The sequence below is a fragment of the Giraffa tippelskirchi genome, chromosome 1 (assembly GCF_054371585.1).
Source record: "Giraffa tippelskirchi isolate mGirTip1 chromosome 1, T2T-mGirTip1v1.2.pri, whole genome shotgun sequence".
Taxonomy (NCBI): domain Eukaryota; kingdom Metazoa; phylum Chordata; class Mammalia; order Artiodactyla; family Giraffidae; genus Giraffa; species Giraffa tippelskirchi.
The window spans coordinates 54340549-54354553 of record NC_137275.1 but is presented as its reverse complement, the minus strand read 5'-3'; the positions used below and the strand labels follow the sequence as shown (position 1 = coordinate 54354553).

The window sequence follows — 14005 nt, the reverse complement described above, 5'->3', positions numbered from 1 at the left end:
AATTCACTGATTTCAAGCTATACTCAGGAATCCTTCAATTCTGGGTTCTCTGTCTTCTCTTCCAAACTTTAACCTATGCCTGATCTTACTCTTCAGCTTCTCAGAATTCACCTTCAAATTCCACACTCTATCTTGAAGCCGGGCTTCCCAAGTGGCTCAGCTGGTAAAGAATTCACTTGCAATGCAGGAGACACAAGCAGATGCAGGTTTCCCAGGTCAGGAAGATCCCCTGGAGGAGAGAATGGCAACCCACTCCAGTATTCTTGCCTGGAGAATCCCATGGTCAGAGGAGCCTGGCAAGCTACAGGCCATAGGGTCACACAGAGTTAAACATGACTGTGCAACTGAGCATGCATGCACATCCTGAAGCCAGCTGAGTCCCTGCTAAGTTTCTCTAGTTAACCCAATGTCCATTCCATGAAAGTTCATTGAGCATCTTTTCTGAACCATGGACTGAACAAACTGCTGCTGATATGAGGGCAGAGGGAAGTATGTCCTTACCTTTGTAGAGCTCATAGAAGAGGAAGAATGGGTTTTAAAAACATATGTAATCAATTTGGTGATATAAATATGTCCAAAGTGTTATAGAAAATAGAGGAGCATCATGCTTAGGGAAAAAATGAAGAAGGTTTCAAAGACAAGTCAATATTTGGATTTTGCTTGAAGGATGTGTAAGATTTCCTGAATAAGCTAGGGCAGGAAAGTATCACAGGCAGGCATGATGCAAGTCCTAGAATCTGGGCACATAAAAGGAGACGCATGTTCTGGGAAAGGGACAATAGTTCAAAAGGGCTCAGTGATAGGAAGCAAGGACATAAGTGGTGATGGTGTCAGATCTTATAGGCATTTCCTTCCTTTATCATGAGGGTGAGCCACAGACGTTTTCCTAGTTAGGGAAAGAACATGTTTGCTCTTGATGCTCATTTTTGAAATATAATTTTGCAAACTTCAAGAGAGCTTGTTCTCTTTCAATGATTTGTGAGGTTAGAAGGGAAGATCAAAGAAAATGAGTAGGACATGTAGGCTTTAGAAATTATCTTTAGGACTTCCCTGGTGGTCCAGAGGTAAAGAATCCACCTGCCAATGCAGAGGACACAAGTTTGATCGCTGGTCTGGGAAGATTCCACATGTTGTGGGGTAACTAAGATCATATGCCACAACTATGGAAGCCCATGTGCCTAGAGCCTCTGCTGCTCAACAAGAGAAGCCTCCAGCAATGAGGAGCCTGCACACCACAATGGAGAGTAGCCCCTACTTGCCACAACTAGAGAAAGCCTGTGAGAAGCAACAAAGACCTAACACATGCATGCATGCCAAGGTGCTTCAGTCATGTCCAACTCTTTGTGACTCTACAGACCCCACCGGGCTTGTCTGTCCCGTGGGATTTTCCAGGCAAGAATACTGGAGTGAGTTTCCATGCCCTCCTCCAGAGGATCTTTCCGACCCAGGGATCGAACCCGTGTCTCCTGTGGCTCCTGCATTCCAGGCGGATTCTTTGCAGCTGAGATACTGGGGAAGCCCCAAAGACTCAGCGCGGCCAACAATTAATGAATAAATAAATAATAAAAAATACTTTATATATAAAATAATATTTTTATTGTTTTCTCTGCTTGCAAAAGAAATATAGATTCATTCTAAGCAACTCCAACATTACAGAAATATATAACATAGAAACCAAATACTTCTTGTAACCCAAACTCCCAGACCCAAACCACTGTTAACTACACCAATGTGCTGGTCTAGGTTCCTTTAGACTCTTATTTCAATGTATAAACCAAAATATAATTTTCTCCATACCAGTTAATAAATACACAGCAACCTCAGTTTTAATGGCTATGTAATATTCTGTGGTGTTAATGTACTGTAATTTATTAGATAAATCCTTACTTTGTGGACATTTGAGCTGTTTTCAGTTTTTCAGGATTATAAACAATGCCAGGATGAACACCATTTTTACATAAATCTTTGCAAAATGTGTTTCTATAAGATATATTCTTAGAACTCTTTCAAGGAACTGACATGAAGAAATGATAATTTTTCATTTTAATAGATATTGCCAAATTGCCATCATAAAGGTTGTATCAATTTATATACTAACAGTGTATGCAGGTCCCAATCTCCCTAGGAGTGAGTGGAACTCTACAGGCAGTCTGTTCTGATCAGAGAGATTGTAGAACCTTGAAACACTTCATTCAGTTCTGTGAATGTCTGTAGTTCACATGTCCCTCTGGTGTCTAATAAATTAACACGAAGAGCAGCTCGAAGGTTTGCCCAAAAAAGGCCACATTTACGCCTATCCTTGGGCCATTCCAAGTATGCTTTCTTTTCCAAGAGAGCTTTCAGCTTAGGATATCTAGTAGGGATGCAGTAGAGTGGAATGGGTTCCAGTAAGATAAGAATTATGTAATCAGGACTTTCATGGAGGAGATTGTGGTGGGCAAAGTAGGGTTCATAATGGCACCACTCAGTCTGGACAAAGCTGGGAGACAAAACAAAGATGGACTTGTAACTTTTCTCAATGCAGTTTATGGTATCTTCAGTCGTACTCTTGCCAGGGTCAGAGTTTCCCTCATGAAGGCAAATCAGAACAGAACCATCTTCTTTCTCTAGACTGGGAATCAATTCATAGTTCACCCAGGCAGAATCGTGTTCACTGTATGAAATAAACACATGGAATTGGACACTTCTTTTGAGTTGTTCCTGAGTTGTCTTCCTAACCCTGAGCCATGTCTGAGTCCATTGATGTAGCATCCTGAGATACCAGGGCAAATCAAAGTGGAGGCAGCAGAAGGCCACAGCCACCCCCAGAACGAGCATGACAACCACAATGGTGACAATCAGCAAACCTGTGTTGCAAGATATTTCAGGAAGATGAACATCCTTTAACTGAGTCCCCTTTAGATTCAAAGGGTATTCACAGATGTATGAATCTGACCATCCAACCATCATGCCCTCTGAGTATTTTCCAAGCTGAATGAAATCTCTTAATTCGCAAGTACACCGGAATGGATTTCTTCCTGCATTTAGAGTTTTAACTTCCTGGCAGCTCTGGAAAAAATCCAGAGATGCACTGAGAATTAAGTTCATTTCAACGTTCAGAACTGAGAGTCTTCTGAAATGACTGCACCCAGGAAGATCAGTTAGAAAATTAAATGCAAGATTTAACTCTCGCAAAGATGTCAGGTGAATAATCTCCTTAGGGACAGTTTGAATTTTGTTGCTATTCAGGTCCAGTATTTGAATGTTTCTAGGCAAGCACCTGAAAACAGAATCAGCAAATTTGTTGAATGACAAGTTCATGGTGACCAAGGTTTCTGGCCACAAGCAGTTTTCATCATTTTCATGTTGTAGCAGATTTTCACTCAGATCTAAGTGCTTCAAGGATGTGTTGCTGGCAAAGCAACTCACTAAGGAAAGTGTCTCCAATTTATTGTCCTTCAAGATGAGAGTTTTCAAATGAGGCAATTGGATGGATTTTTTAAACACGTCATCTGTTAAGATATTATTAGCGAAATTTAAATGTTGGAGTCTTGTAGGATACATAGGGAACAGCATGTGAGGCATTTGTGCATCTGATATTGTCAGGTTTTCTATATCCATTTTGGTAAAAAGCAAGTAGACGCTCTCCTGGGGGATATTAAAAATTCTAAAATGTACATGTTCCAGTTTTATAGTTCTCATTACAGTATTTGAGTAGTCAAATGAATTGTGGTCAAGATAAACCTTACCTCCAAAGGTCACATGTTGAATCTGGAAGTACTCTACTGACGTATGCCAAACCAATTGGAAGATGAGGAAAAGATCGTCCCAGGATAAGTCAACTTTATTAAGTAACAGAATAGATGTCTTGGTATTCTCTAAAGTAGGATTTTGTTGAGATTCATAACTTGTAAACTGGCTCTTTTGCAAATCTATATTAGTGACTTCTAATATTTTTGAAGTTTTGATTCCATCATGCAAAAGAACCCAGAAATTTGTGTTCACTGGTAACACAATGTGAAGTTTTGTTGTGTTTAAGACGGGTAGGCTACCTTCTTCATAATGAGAAAGAGTTCTCAATCCTAAGAAGACAGTATTTAGATGCAAATGAGCAATTTTCTGAAAATCTGATTTTTGTATTTTTGCCCCACTCAAACCTAGGGTTTCCAGGTGTGACATGTTGCCAGTCTCTATGCAGATAGGCACAGTGTCAAAGTCATTGAAGGACAGATCTAAATGTCTGAGACCTGCCAGTGAGAACCAGGTCATACTCTTCAGTCTGTTGTTAGACACATCTAAGTATCTTAACTCTTTGTTGAATTCGAAGGTCTTGATATCCAGCTCTTGGATTCTGTTATGGCTTAGAATCAAAACTTTCAGTTTAGAGAGAGAACGAAAATCTGAATGCTGGAGTTGAAAAAGGAGGTTATAGGACAAATCCAGTGTGGTTGTGATTGGGGTCAAGTCTTCAGGAACCTTTCTTAAAGACATGCTGGAGAAGTTGGTAGTCAATTCTCTTTCTTCTGGCAGCTCTGAAGCCCCACTCTGCACGGATGTAACAATACTACAAAATATGTAAATGCTTCTGATGTGTCTCATTGTAATTCCAAGGATTTTATCACTGGTTCACCTCAGATGAATTTTATCACACATTACCTCACATAAATGAGGAAGATGAATTCAAATCCTGGAAAGACATCATACCGTTAGGTGGTTATGTGATTTGTTAAACCCTGTAGGACTTTTCTTTAATGCCAACATCTGACTATATTCACCAAGAATTTGGCCTAGGGTCCCAATCCATTTACTGAATCTTTGACTTCATCTCAGAGCTTGGCTCATAGATTTCCAAGCCAGTTGCTGTGTTACAACCCCATCACTGAGACAAGTCAAGATTCCCCAAAGGGAGATCAGTTCAGTTCAGTTCAGTCGCTCAGTCATGTCCGACTCTTTGCGACCCCATGAATCGCAGCACGTCAGGCCTCCCTGTCCATCACCAACTCCCAGAGTCTACCCAAACCCATGTCCATCGAGTTGGTGATACCATCCAGCCATACATCATAACTGGCAGAAGTGTCTCTCACCCAGTTCAAATCAGGAATGGCATTGCCAGGTCATATTCAACAATCCCCACCACCACCACCGCTACATCCCCTTTTGATAGCCTGAAAGCTTTAGGAAAATTAAAAGAAATTTTAAAAAATTAAGACATTTTTAAGAGCAGTTTAAGATTCACTGCAAAATTAAAGGGAAGGTACAGAGATTTTTCCATATCCCTCCTGCCCCAACACATGCACAGCCTCCCCCAGTATCACCACTCCTCCTCCATCAGAGTGATGCATTTGTTACAACTGATGGACCTACTTTGACTCATCATAGTCACCAAAGTCCATAGTTTATGCTATGGTTAATTCTTGCTGTTGTACAGTCTAAGGTTTTGGACAAATGTATGATGACATATATCCATCATGTCTGATAGCATCTCCACACCATATTGACTCTCCTGCAAATGAGGCAGTGGCCATTTGATGTCTTTTTTGATAGCAACTACCATTCACTGATATTCCATAGACTGACCCTTAAAACCACCACCTTGTAAGGTAAGTGCTACCACTATCCAGCCTTTATAGGTTTAGAATGTTGTTCTTAAAGAGGTCCTGAAACTGCACCACAGTCACAAACTTAATTCATGGTGAGGGCAGAACCTGGGCTCTTAACCACTCTGCTATCTTGTCTTTCTAGGATGAGTCAAGATAAATCTGCTTTCAAAATATGCTATAATACATGAATCATGATAAAATTGTATCTCACTAGGTCATATTGGTTCTTTAATATTTCCTTAAACACACTTCAAGAAATCCAGTAAATAAATCTGCAAGTGCCACCCAACTTAGGTTTTAGATCAGTTACTCACAAGGACTGACTTGGATTAAGCCATTTAGTTAAGCACTGTCTTGTTGAAGCTACTGTATTTAGCAGTCACTTGTTGTAGCTTCCTACCTATGTCCTATCTAATGTATTGATACTATTGTACTTAGAATGAAATCCAGACTCCAAATACTGAACCATAACATCCTCCATGTGCTGCTATTGCTTCCTTCTGGGATCTCATTTCATATCGCTCTTCTCCTGGCCCTCTGCACTCCAATCATACTGCCCCTCTCTTTGTTCCTTGGCTACATCATCTTGCCCCAACCTCAGCTTGGGATGCTCTTCTCTCATCCTTCCTTGGCCAGATCTTTCTTATCATTTAGGTCTTGGCTTAAAGTATATCTCCTCTAAGAGACCTGATTTGACCACTAAATCTAAAGAGACTATTTAGATTAACTTGCTGTTCATTCCCTTCATCCTATTTTATTTCTCTACAAAGTAGAGCACTGACCACTATCTGAAACTTTTGTTCATTTATTTATTTGTTGACTATCACTCCCACCTCTCACACTCATGAGAGAAGGGGTCTGACAATCTCGCTCACCTCTGCATTCCAAGCACAGAGATAGTGCCTAGTACATGGTATGTGCTCAGTAAATATACATTATGTATATATAAGTAGATTAATGATCTCAATGTTGTATTTCTTAGCACAGTGTGGTACATGATATGCTCTCAAAAAAATATATATCAAATGAATTAATTGGAGCTATGAATTCCTATTATAATGTACTACATGATGATTAGATAATGAATTTGGTGATAGAAATTAATATGTCTGGGTTTAAGTCCAATCTTAACGTCTCACTGGCCATGATAACTTAGATTATGCATTTAACTGCTGAAAGGTTCTGTTTTCTCATTTGTAACATGGGTTTTGTGCAAAGACGTTAAAGAGATAATATATATAAACCACTGGGGCTTCCCTGGTGGCTCAGACGGTATCACGCCTAGCATGTCACAAATGGTAGCAGTTATTAGGGCCAAGACTAGGGTGATTTCAGCACAGATTTTGAGAGGCACCAAGAAACTTGTTAATCAAGATAAATGATATTTTAATAAAATTTTTAAAGTAAAATTAATGTAAAACCCACAATGAACAAAATAGCAAAAAATTTTTTCATAAAAACAGGATTAGTACTACTTTTTTCCTTGACTTTTCTTCTTGTCAGGCTCCAGTATGGCTTATAGGACACTGGCAGTTTATAGACATTAAGGTGATGAGGTGTTTTTAACATTATTACGTCAAAGAGTACTTCAATTCATAACAACTCATCTTAAGTTGCTCCTATGTCTAGGAGCTAGAACCCTTGAAAAATGCAGCAAAATCTAACCCACTTGCTTTATCTGGAATCCTGTAAGTTGAGATGTCCTGGCTTTCATGTTTTACTCGTCTCTTCTCTTTTTTACCTAATAACACAATCTCATCTGAAACTTATTCTAAAGAAGTAAGCGGAACTCACTCTGAACTTCTCTTAATGTAATAGAAAGGTCCTCTCTTTCAGGCAATGCATATAAATTATGCCATTTCATTTAAACATTTTAAAAAGTAGGATGTAAACTTTTGATGAAAGATGCAATCAATAAATATATTTTCATTATAGCCATGCTACTCTTACTGGGTGCTGAAAGCAGGTGAAAAACAATGATTTTTTTAAATAGCTTATGATTTAAAAGTCCAAATCAAAAGACACCATAAAATAAAATGACAATCGGTGGCTTGCCAAATACTTAATCATCTAATCTCTCTTTTCCCAATGATGCAAAAAAAAATGGAAAAGGGGTTTAAAACCCATCAAATGTTGGAAGATCTTTACAAAATAAGAGTAAGAATGACTGACATTTTATGAGTGTTTCCTGTTTCCCTGGCACTGAGATAAACGCTTTCCATATCTAATTTTGTTCAATCTTCTCAACAACTTAACAAAATGATGGATATTTTTATCCCCATTTTGCAAATGGAGGAGCTAAAACCAGAGGTTAAGTAACTTGCCCAAGATGAGCCAGTGAATAATTGCTAGAGCATGAATTTAAACCCAGACCTATCTCGTCCCTTCAGAGTACAAACCAAAGGCATTTCAAACTCTGAGATGAAATAGCATAGGGTGTGATTACCGAGACTAATTCCATTGGCAGAGTTAGTGCTGCTGTGGTCTCTTCCTCACTTCCTACATATGTGCCTCTCTCGAAGCTAACTATGCTCTGCTAGGGGTCATGAATTTCAAGAAACCAGAAAAAGGAACTCCAAACTCTCAAGCAACTGCAGGACAATTCTTCAGCTCAGCAGTGGTCAATACTAAGCCCAAGGTCATTCACTAGTCATTAACCTTCAGATTAGTAGGCAAAATAATAAATACTAAAAATCTGAACAAGGCTACTTTCTTCCCATCTATGGAATAAGCATGAAAAATCTGAAAATCTGAATAAATTCTTTCCTCCTATTTTCTTTAGAAAAGACCCACACAGCCCTTCTCTCTATTTCATGAGTGTTATAGCAGTCAGAGCTGGAGTTCTTACCCTCAGGCTTGCAGCGGCTCCACAGAGCTGCAGGTATGGATGATTCATGCACAGGACCAGAACTGGCTGCAGAAATGACTGAATCAAGCTTTTCTGTGAAGCGTACCCTCCTTTGCCCTCTACTGCATGCTGGTGGTGTTACATGTTGCATGAGTTCATACAATCTTAGGTTATTTTTTAAAGAATTGCAGTGAAATACTGGTGGCTCAGATGGTAAAGAATCTGACTGCTACCCACTCCAGTATTCTTGCATGGAGAATTCCATGGACAAAGGAGCCTGGTGGGCTACTGTCCATGGGGTCAATTCGGACATTACTGATCGACTAACACACACATAAAGTAAAATTTGCCAGTTTAGCCATTTTAAGTCTAGAGTTCAGTGGCATTAAGTATGATATATTCACATAGCTGTTCAATCATTAGTACCATCCATCTCCAGTACACATATTCTATAGAGCCCTCTCATAAAATAAACACTTTCGTTTTTTGTGTCCAAAGACATATTCTTCCCTTTCCCAGAGCCCAGCATTTTTAAACATTTTACACTCCCAGTGAATGGGGAATTTTTCTTTACTTATGTTTAAATTTAATTTTCAGAAACAAGTCAAGCCAAGTTAGAAAATGGTGAATCTGGTCCAGACAGAATAAGAAATTTTCCCAAGGCCATTCTCCAGTAAGAGATGGAGTCAAGATTTAAAACTGAGTCTATCTGGCTCCAAAGCCCAGAATTTTCACTACTTCAGGTGCCCAAGGGTTTATATACTACTCCTTCCGCCCTCACCTGGAATTTCTAGAATCTTTAAATCTTTATTTGCAATTAGCAGTAAGAATAGTAGACTCAGAACCGTATGTGCTGATATCTTTGGCTAGTGATTATTTTTTATTCCCTTCAAAAATACTTCCCTTTTTTTCTTTCCTTTTTTCTCCCTCTCCTCTTACTTTGGGCTTCAGCGATATCTGACCCGATATTCCTCTACCTCTGTCTGTCTGTCTGTCTCTCTCTCACACACACACAAACACGCTCAGTCAGTCACTCGTATACATTTCTTCCCTCACGCCTTCCCCTGATCTCAAACTTCTTCTTGCCGTATTTGTGCCTTCGTATATAACTTGCAACCAACAGAGAGCTTGGGATTACCTGAAGTGGTGGAGGTTTATTTTAAAGACACTACAGAAAAAGAGAGAAAGAACCCACAGGAAATGCGGAGGCTCAGCAGCACACGGCCAGGCTTCACAAAGACCTGGAACACCGACTCCTCAGGACTCCCTGAGCAGCCCTGATGCCCAAGCTGTCTTGCTGTACCCTCCTAAGGGGGCAAGGGCTGTTCTCTACTCTAGTTATGACTCAGCTTCTCTTTGACTCTTTCTACTTCACTTTTAACTCCTAGCTTCTCTTTACTGCTGCCTTTGCTTCTATTTCTTCCTCCTTCTTTCTGCCTTTCTCAGTGTCTTGACTTAAGGGCAGAGCTGAGCCTCAGTGTGTGGGTACTACCCCCAAGATAAGAAATCTGACTTGGCTCTTTGTCTCATCATCCAAAATGGAACATCTCTATTTGTCAGAGGACCCGCGGACCACCTAATAGTCTACTGGCTTATTTTGTGTCTTGCCTATGGTAGGGCCTAAGTCCCCAGTGCAGACCAGTAGGAAAATCATATGACCCAAGTCAGCCCACCTGAAGGAGCTGCTTTCCCCCTAAAGCTCTTGCAGTATAGCACATATTCTGGTGTGGAAAATATGTTGTTTTTGTAGAGCTCCTCTAGTTTAATTATAAGTATCAGTAAGAGAAAATAGTCACAAGTTTTTCCTGAATTTCTGAAAAGAAAAATCCTCACGTGGTTAGGGAATTCAAATTGTTCATCATTCATTTACTACACTCACCTAGTTTTGCTCTCCGAAGCCCCATTTCTTTCTTTTTGTTGTTGGTTGTAAAATTTTTAAGTACAGGAAAATGTAAAAGCAAAAGCAAGCATCAACCACAGGCAAGCGCTGATAAGGTTTTTTAATATTTTCATCTAGACTTTTTTTCTCTGCATATTTTTAACATATTGAAACCATCCTGTACATACTATTTGGCATCCTATGTTTTTCATTTATGTTGTAATATAAGCATTCCCTTATGTTAATGAATAAACTTCCTCTACATTTTTTTTAGGTTGTGGTAAAAAAAACCACCTAACACAAAATTTACCATCTTAACTGTATACAGTACTTTTAATAATTGTAAAATATGTCACTAAATGAACTCAGCACATCCTTCCACTGTTGGAAATTTGAAGTGCTTCAAATTTTTCACTGTTAACAATAACTCTGCAATTAACATGAAAGTGAAAGTGAAATTTACTCAGTCATGTCTGACTCTTTGTGACCCCATGGACTACACAGTCCATGGAACTCCCCAGGCCAGAATACTGGAGTGGGTAGACTTTCCCTTCTCCAGGGGATCTTCCCAACCCAGGGCCCAGGTCTCTCGCATTGCAGGCAGATTCTTTACCAGCTGAGCCACAAGAGAAGCCCAAGAATACTGGAGTGGGTAGCCTATCCCTTCTCCAGCGGATCTTCCCAACCCAGGAATCGAACTGGGGTCTCCAGCATTGCAGGCAGATTCTTTACCAACTGAGCTATGAGGGAAGCCTTGTGAAGAAATATTTGTTCACATTTCAACTTATTTCCTCAGGATAGATTTCCGGAAGTGGAATTACAGGTCAAAGGCCATGATTTTATACACACACACACACACACACACACACACACACACACACACACACACACATACACACACACATATCTATAAAATCCAAATTACTTGGCCCTCCTATTATCATGGGCTGTAATCTGTCAGGTTTCTCTGTCTATGGGATTCTCCAGGCAAAAATACTGGAGTGGGTCGCCATGCCCTCCTTCAGGGGATCTTCCTGGCCCAGGGATCAAACCTGCATCTTTTATGTCTCCTGAATTAGCAGATAGGTTCTTTACCACTAGTGCCACCTAGGAAGCCCCACATTATCACCATATAAACATGTCCATTTCCCTGCAGTCTTATTAATATAAGAAACTGATAAAAATGGAACTATTTTAATCTCAGTTTGGTCAAGAACCCTGGAGTGAAGTGTGAGACCAGATAACTGCAACCCTTCACTGAGTTCTAGTCAAGAGAAGAGATTGGAGAATCTGAAAGGAGTTAAGGATTGGAAGAGGGTTTTGGAGAGAGTTTTTAGTATATTATGAATTCCCTCTTACCTCAATCCTAGAAAAAGGGGCTTCAACAGAACCACTTGGAAAGGTGGCCATGTGAACTCTGCCCTTAGGGGGACATATTGTAACCAATCTTTAATTCATAACTGGAAATCTAAAGGTCTTGACTAGCAACTCTAAGGGTTGTTGCTGTTCAGTCGCCCCGTCATGTCCAACTCTTTGCGACCCCATGGACTGCAGCATGTCAGGCCTCCCTGTCCCTCACTATCTCCCGGAGATTGCCCAAGTTCATGTTCATTACATCAGTGATGCCATCCAGCCATCTCATCCTCTGACACCCTCTTCTCCTTCTGCCCTGCATCTTTCCCAGAATCAGGGACTTTTCCAATGAGTCGTCTGTGCGCATCAGATGACCAAAATACTGGAGCTCCAGCTTCAGCATCAGTCCTTCCAGTGAATATTCAGGGTTGATCTCCTTTAAGATTGACTGGTTTGATCTCCTCGCTATCTAAGGGATTTTCAGGAGGCTTCTCCAGTACCATAATTCAAAGGCATCAATTATTTGGCGTTCTGCCTTCTTTACAGTCCAGTTCTCACAACCGTACATGACCATTGGGAAGACCATAGCCTTGACAATACAGATTTTGCAAATAATGAATTTAGGCTTGGAAAGATCAAGTAAATTATCCAGTGCCATTCACATATAAGTAATAGAGTTAGCATTACAACCCAGACAATGAGAAGCAGAGCTTACATTCACCCAATCTGCAGTGTTTCTTCTCCTTTACATGTGACATCTTTCTGATTTTCCTTACTATTCATACATTTTTGTTCACATTTTTAACTGATTCTTCATCTCCCAACTTGGAATTCTTCAGCAGGAGTTTCCACAAATACAATTTCAAGCTCCTAGTAAACTCCTTAAGACCACTGACAAGATCAGTTATTTACATAAAGGATTGATCTAACTTCTCCAAGTCTTGAATTTGTTAAATAAACTTTAACTGACTTTATGACTCCCTTAAAGGAGTTTTTTTAGACTCGCAAGAAGTAACCAGCTGAATTGTGTTCTCCAAAATTCTTCTGCTGACGTCCTAAACTCCAGTACCTCATAATGTCACTTTATTTGGAAATGTAGTCAGGTAGTATGATATTAGTTCAGACTGGGTTGTCAGGCCATAATCCAATGTGATTGGTGTCCTTATAAAAAAGGGAAATTTGGACACCAATAGGCATAGAGGGAAGACCATGTGAAGAAACACAGAGAGAGACAGTCATCTATATGCCAAGGGGAAGAGGCCTGGAGCAGATCCTTCCCTCCCACCACCCAAGGGAACCAACCCTGCTGGAAACTTGATATTGGACTTCTAGCCTTCAGGACTGAGAGACAATAAATTTCTGTTGTTTAGGCCACCCAGGTTTGGAGCCCTAGCAAACTGCTGCATGACTAGTTCTGAGCAATTGAAACTTGGTTGTGAAATCTTAAAGTTCAATACAGGAAGGGCAATCATCCTAGAGAAAACAGGAAAATCCAGCTCTAATGACTGTTGCAACATCCCTTACAGAATGAGTGCTTTCATACCTTTTTAGCATATATTTCATGGTTTTAATTTGCTTTCTACTATTAATTCTCATAGAAGTATAAATGATAACTTTCATATAGCCCTATATTCTAGTCAAGACTAGGCTATTCTAGTTAATCCTTAGACTTCTAGTCAAGTCTCCATAGCTTGACTTTCAAACCCCTGACAATATGATCTGTTTTTAATAATTAAATTTATTTATTTGAAGGACAATTGATTTTCAATATTGTTGGTTTCTGCCAAACATCAGCATCAACATGAATCAGCCATAGGTATACCAATGACAACATGATCTTAATCTAACTTTGCATACTTATATTTCACTGTTGCTTTTCATAAACTTCATGGTCCAGTCAAATTAAGACAACAGTACCAGAATAGGCCAGGGTATTCCTGTCTCTTCTCTATATATCATTCTATTTAGAATGGCCTTTCCATAGAACTGGCTGTCATACAGTGTGACTGATGAAGATGGAAAATAGCTGATACAATAAAGCTGAGCAAAAAATCTGATAAAGTCCATTCCTTGCACTGCTCCAATCTGTTCTTACCCTATTTAAATGGTTTTCTAAAAGACAGGGATGCTGTGTGTAGAAGCAGTACACACTGGCTACATTTCTTCTTATGATCAAAAGGGTAAAGGGCAAATGCACTTCTGCATGCCAGTTCAGACAACTAGAATCTCAGTAAGATCTCCAGCCACAGAAAACCAGACTCAACTTCCATTTGGCTTGAAATGTAACACATCCATGATTTGGGACCCTGAGACAAGTATGCAACTGCAAGTAGTTTATTTCAGAGG

General features: G+C 39.8%; 1 protein-coding gene across 1 annotated transcript; it reads right to left on the bottom strand.

Moving 5' to 3' along the window:
- Positions 1-1591: 1591 nt before the first annotated feature.
- On the bottom strand, positions 1592-4581 carry TLR10 (toll like receptor 10). The gene has a single exon (XM_081529525.1). The coding sequence runs from the start codon at positions 4576-4578 to the stop codon at positions 2140-2142; it is 2439 nt and encodes an 812-aa protein (XP_081385651.1). The 5' UTR covers positions 4579-4581; the 3' UTR covers positions 1592-2139.
- Positions 4582-14005: the final 9424 nt, after the last annotated feature.